We start from the raw sequence: 4,565 nt of genomic DNA on the forward strand, positions 1-4,565 counted from the left end.
TGTAGTTGAAGAAGCCCCATCTTTTTGGAGTTTCCTTTTGGCTGCCTGTGCTTTAACTCTTTCTTAATATGCCAAACTCAACCACTACAGTGTGTGGCTACTGGTGCCACTCTCTTTTGGTTTGTTACCATTTCCCCTCTGTTAGTGACTGTCAATCCTAAAAGGCCTCCCTTCTTGTTGCCTTTTCCGCTTTTTGTATTAGAAAATTACCCTACACAAAATGTTATATCTTTATCTTTGAGGCAAACATTTTCTTTTTCAAAAGACTAGCCTCTCTTCCTTTCTAGCTTTCATTTAACAGCCTGCAAGGATTCTTTGTGGGTGTTTTATTTTTTGCCAGGATTGCCATCTTTCATCTCTGCAAGCTGTTTCACTACCCATAATCCTGTAGCCATGGGGGTTAGGGAACAGTTCCTGGAAATGCCTTTAGATGATCACAAATGGAGTCAGACCCTTTCCTTTACAAAGATTTATTTGTAGAAATGAAATTCCAGCATTTTTCACATTGAACCAAGATTTTATTACACTTGGGGAAGACTGCACCCGGAGGCAATGCTGACCAGTATATAAGGCACTGACCTGTGACTCATGAGACCTGGATTCTATCCTTGGCTCTCCATGTCACCTCTCTGTTTCTCCATCTATAATATAGGGAGGATATCAACCACTCAGGCCTCCTTTTCTTCTGGGGCACTGGGGACTGGGACTGGTGCCAGTAGTCTGCTTGTGTGCAGAGCCATGGCAGTGCTGAATGTCTCTCGAGGAGTCCTTCCTCAGCCCCGGCTCACATCTCCCCGGCTCTACGCACCGAGGAGGAGGTGCTCGGGGTGGGATCTGCCGACCTGGGGTCAGATTGTGGGCAGAGTGCAGCCTCCATGAGGAGGATCGTAAGCCGCTGCTCCCTGTCCTTAAGGGTCCTGAGATGAAGCCCCCAGCAGATCTTGTAGTGGTCCTTCTGATGACTCTCCCCCAAACACTTCAGACAAGAAGAGTACGGGTCGCTCCTGGGCATAGACTTGTCACAGTCCTTGCAGGGTTTAAATCCCAGGGACCGAGGCATGCCCCAGTGCCGGGAGAGTGTTGTGGGGAGAGAACCCCCCAAAGGAAACTTATGAAAACTGTAACTAACTAACTACTACTCACTAAACTACAATTATGTACACAGAAAAATGGAGACTGCCAAGAAAGGCACTTGCCGAGGCAAGAGCTACGGGAAGTTCCAGCTAGTCGTAACTGGCGGTAAGAAGGAATTGAGGGGGTGGCGGGTTGGCAGGGCCGTATATTGAGCGCCATGAAGGAGCGACCCCAGGAGGCACCCAGGATGACCCTATGGATACTGCTAGGGAAAAAATTTTCCGGCTGTCGTGAACACGGCGCACACGCACCTAATTGGAACTGACATGAGCAATCGCTCAAAGAAGAAGTTGAGTAGTCTTACTGGCTTGGTATATTTGATGGTAGAATAACCACCAGTCTGGGGTGTGTCTGCCCTATTTCTCAGCAGTTCATCCTGAATTTGGCATCCTCAGCTGTGACCCACTGAGGCATGGTGACTACTATATGAAGCTTAATTCTAGATCTTAACCCCTTAGGGAAAAGACTGCCTCTTTACTCCAGGTCTGTGCAACACCTAGCACAATGAAGTCCCAGACCATGACTTGAGCCTTGTAGGCATAATAAATAATCTGTGCTTCACTGGTACACCTCCCTGTACAGGCCCCACTTCAGCTACGTACTTAAGCACATGCCCAACTTTGAAGTCACCGGGACTACTCATGTGGTTAAAATTAGGCGCATGTTTAAATACTTTGCTGAATCGGTGACTTAGGCATCATTTGTAAAGCATTCTGCCACAGCTTAAGTGACACTATGAGCTTCACCCATTGTAATGTAGCTGTCAGCCAGTTTATGAGCTGACACAGGTGTACAGAGACACTTTCCAAATGAGATCTACCAATGATAAATATTGGAGTCCACAATTTATAACACATTACTCCAGAAAATATGGTCACCTAGCAGCCAGCTACCATATTGTCGTCTCGTTTCAAAGCCTATGAACTCCAGACTGCCATAATCTGAACAAATCATGGCATTATCCGAATAAATTGAGGACTACACCTGTAATCCTACACTTGCCACCATTGGCATAGTGAGGCAACAGAATGATTTATAGTTCCAGACTTCATATCGTTATGAAATGGTACATGAATAGACATGTGTGCAGTCAACAGCTCCTGGAACAGACAGAAATCTAGCAATGTCATAAACTTCAGACATTATTTCCTGCTAATGCTGAACCTCTTTGGAACTATTAATACAATGACCAGATCTTCTCAGCATGACATCTGGAAACTAGTGACTCACAAACATCCATATGTTCCCAACTGTAGTTTGATGACAAATTATAAGAAATACTGAGTCTAAAGCATCTTTGACAACAGTAGCTAATGAATAACTTCTAATAGTTTGACTTATTTTAACTCCTCATATGGAGCCTACTCATAACATTTGTGCACAGTGCAAAGATGAAAATCCATTTCTATACAAGTGGCTTTTATGTGCTAATAAAAAGAGATCATTTCAAGCTATTTCTATTTTGCATTTTATTTAAAGGAAAGAAGCAGTACGGCAAGATTTAAAGGTGAAGCTGTAGCTCAGAAAGAACTTATAAGATAATACAGAGATAATTTACTACAAAACTGCCACGGCCAATGGGAAGTTTTACCCACTACTGGTTCCAGCCCCAGCAACAAAACATATGCATCATGTTACTCCTGGGGGAATTCTATGCCAAACAAAAAAATTCTGCATACAATCTTTTAAAATTCTGCAAAATTCTGCATATTTTATTTGTCAAAATAACACTATGTAATCACACCAGTTTCAATTGCTTTAGTAATTTATTTCAAAATACCTGTCAGCAAGTCTGACTGTAACAATACAAGTATCAGAGGGGTAGCTGTGTTAGTCTGTATCGACAAAAACAACAAGGAGTCTGATGGCACCTTAAAGACTGACAGATTTATTTGGGCATAAGCTTTCGCAGGTAAAAAAACACTTCTTCAGATGCAACAATACAGACACACAAAAATTCTCCTAGGAGTACAGAGTTAAAGAAACCCTACAACAACCCAGTTTCTGTTACTCTGCCTCCTCCCCCCTGAAGCCCAGCTGCAGGGTGCCCCCCAGCCGAGACACCTGTCCCCCCCAGGGCCCAGCTGTGGAACCCTCCCCTCAATTCAGACACCTGCACCCCAACTCCCAGAGCCAAGAGATACAGAGGGAGAAACAGCCTGATGTTGGGTCCCAGGCTTGTATGGAGTTTCCTGCATGCTGCCTCCTTCCTTCTGGGCATGCTGAGAACTGCAGCTGCCAGGAACCCTTCAATTCCCTCCCCCTCCCCCTGGCCGTTTCTTCTATTTGCGAGCTGGGCTCTGCCAGGTCCAGCACCCCCAAGTGGTGGCAAGCAGCTCCGCAGCCCACTTCTGTGGGGGAAAAAGGAAATTCTGCACACAGAACATTAATTTTTGCAAAATTCTGCATTGCGCAGTGGCACAGAACTCCCTCAGGAGTAAAAATGTGTTGAATGAAAATACGCTGAGGCCTAAGGTTTCTTTTAATTGTCCAAGAATCAAGAATTTCTTTGCTTATTTTTTAATTTATCTTCATTTTATCTATCTGCATTAGAACTTGCTTATACCCCTCTGCGGTCATCTAACAACGTGGAACTGGTTGATTGTATAATAACATATTACCATGAAATTCATATTGATTACTGATCATTTCATACACCCTGCACAGGAGAGGGGTGCTGCATAGTCCTCACAAGCAAGTTAGATTATAGCCTGTTTAAAGGCCATATAAATCAGTGCAGCCAAGGTGTTTATGCTTTTTGTTGATTCCAGGAGTTTATGGTTCGATACTAAAGATGGAGCCATTGGAAATGCATATTAGTCAAAAGTGAAATGTTCTATAGTAGTGTAATGATATCAGCTAATCTTTGGTTGGAAGCCTTCCTGGTGTCCTGGCAGCTCCAATGCCGCCCCAGGTCCTTTGGTGGGCTGCCACTGAGATCCCAGGGCCTCCAGGCTCTCAAGTCCTTGGCAGCTCACCTTGTGGGCTGCTGCTGAGCCCCAGACCCCAAGTTCCCCAGCTCTTCAGTAACCAGGAGCCTGGAAGCTCCTGGCTCCTACATAGCTCACCTGGCAGGTTGCCATGAAGCTAAGGTTGCCAAGAAGCATTTTCATTTTTAAAACTCCAAATGTGCTTACTATGAGAATATTTCAGTGTTTCCAAAACTAAATATTGCAAACTTTCACTTCCCAAAATATCTCTGAGATTTTGTCTTTTCATCCTGACCTGGGATGACACTTTTCCCCAAAAATCTTGAAATTTTTAATAGAAGTGAAATTCACTTTCCTGACCAGCACTTTTAGATACAGATCTTTCTCTGGTAGATGAAAGTTTATTAGAAAGAGGTATATAGATTTTTGGTGACTTAGGGCCAGATTTTAAAGGCATTTAGATGCTGTAAATTGCAGATAGGCACCTAGCGGAATTTCCAA

The 4,565-nt window shown here is 43.9% G+C and overlaps 1 protein-coding gene across 1 annotated transcript in view; it reads left to right on the top strand.

Moving 5' to 3' along the window:
- The first annotated feature begins 1,169 nt into the window (after positions 1-1,169).
- DEUP1 (deuterosome assembly protein 1) overlaps positions 1,170-4,565 on the top strand; it is a 58,574-nt gene continuing 55,178 nt past the window's right edge. The window contains exon 1 of the mRNA XM_043503942.1: positions 1,170-1,239. Within this exon, the coding sequence (XP_043359877.1) occupies positions 1,170-1,239 (70 nt within the window). The remainder of the gene's footprint in view (positions 1,240-4,565) is intronic.

The sequence above is a fragment of the Dermochelys coriacea genome, chromosome 1, assembly GCF_009764565.3.
Source record: "Dermochelys coriacea isolate rDerCor1 chromosome 1, rDerCor1.pri.v4, whole genome shotgun sequence".
In the NCBI taxonomy this organism is placed as follows: Eukaryota; Metazoa; Chordata; order Testudines; family Dermochelyidae; genus Dermochelys; species Dermochelys coriacea.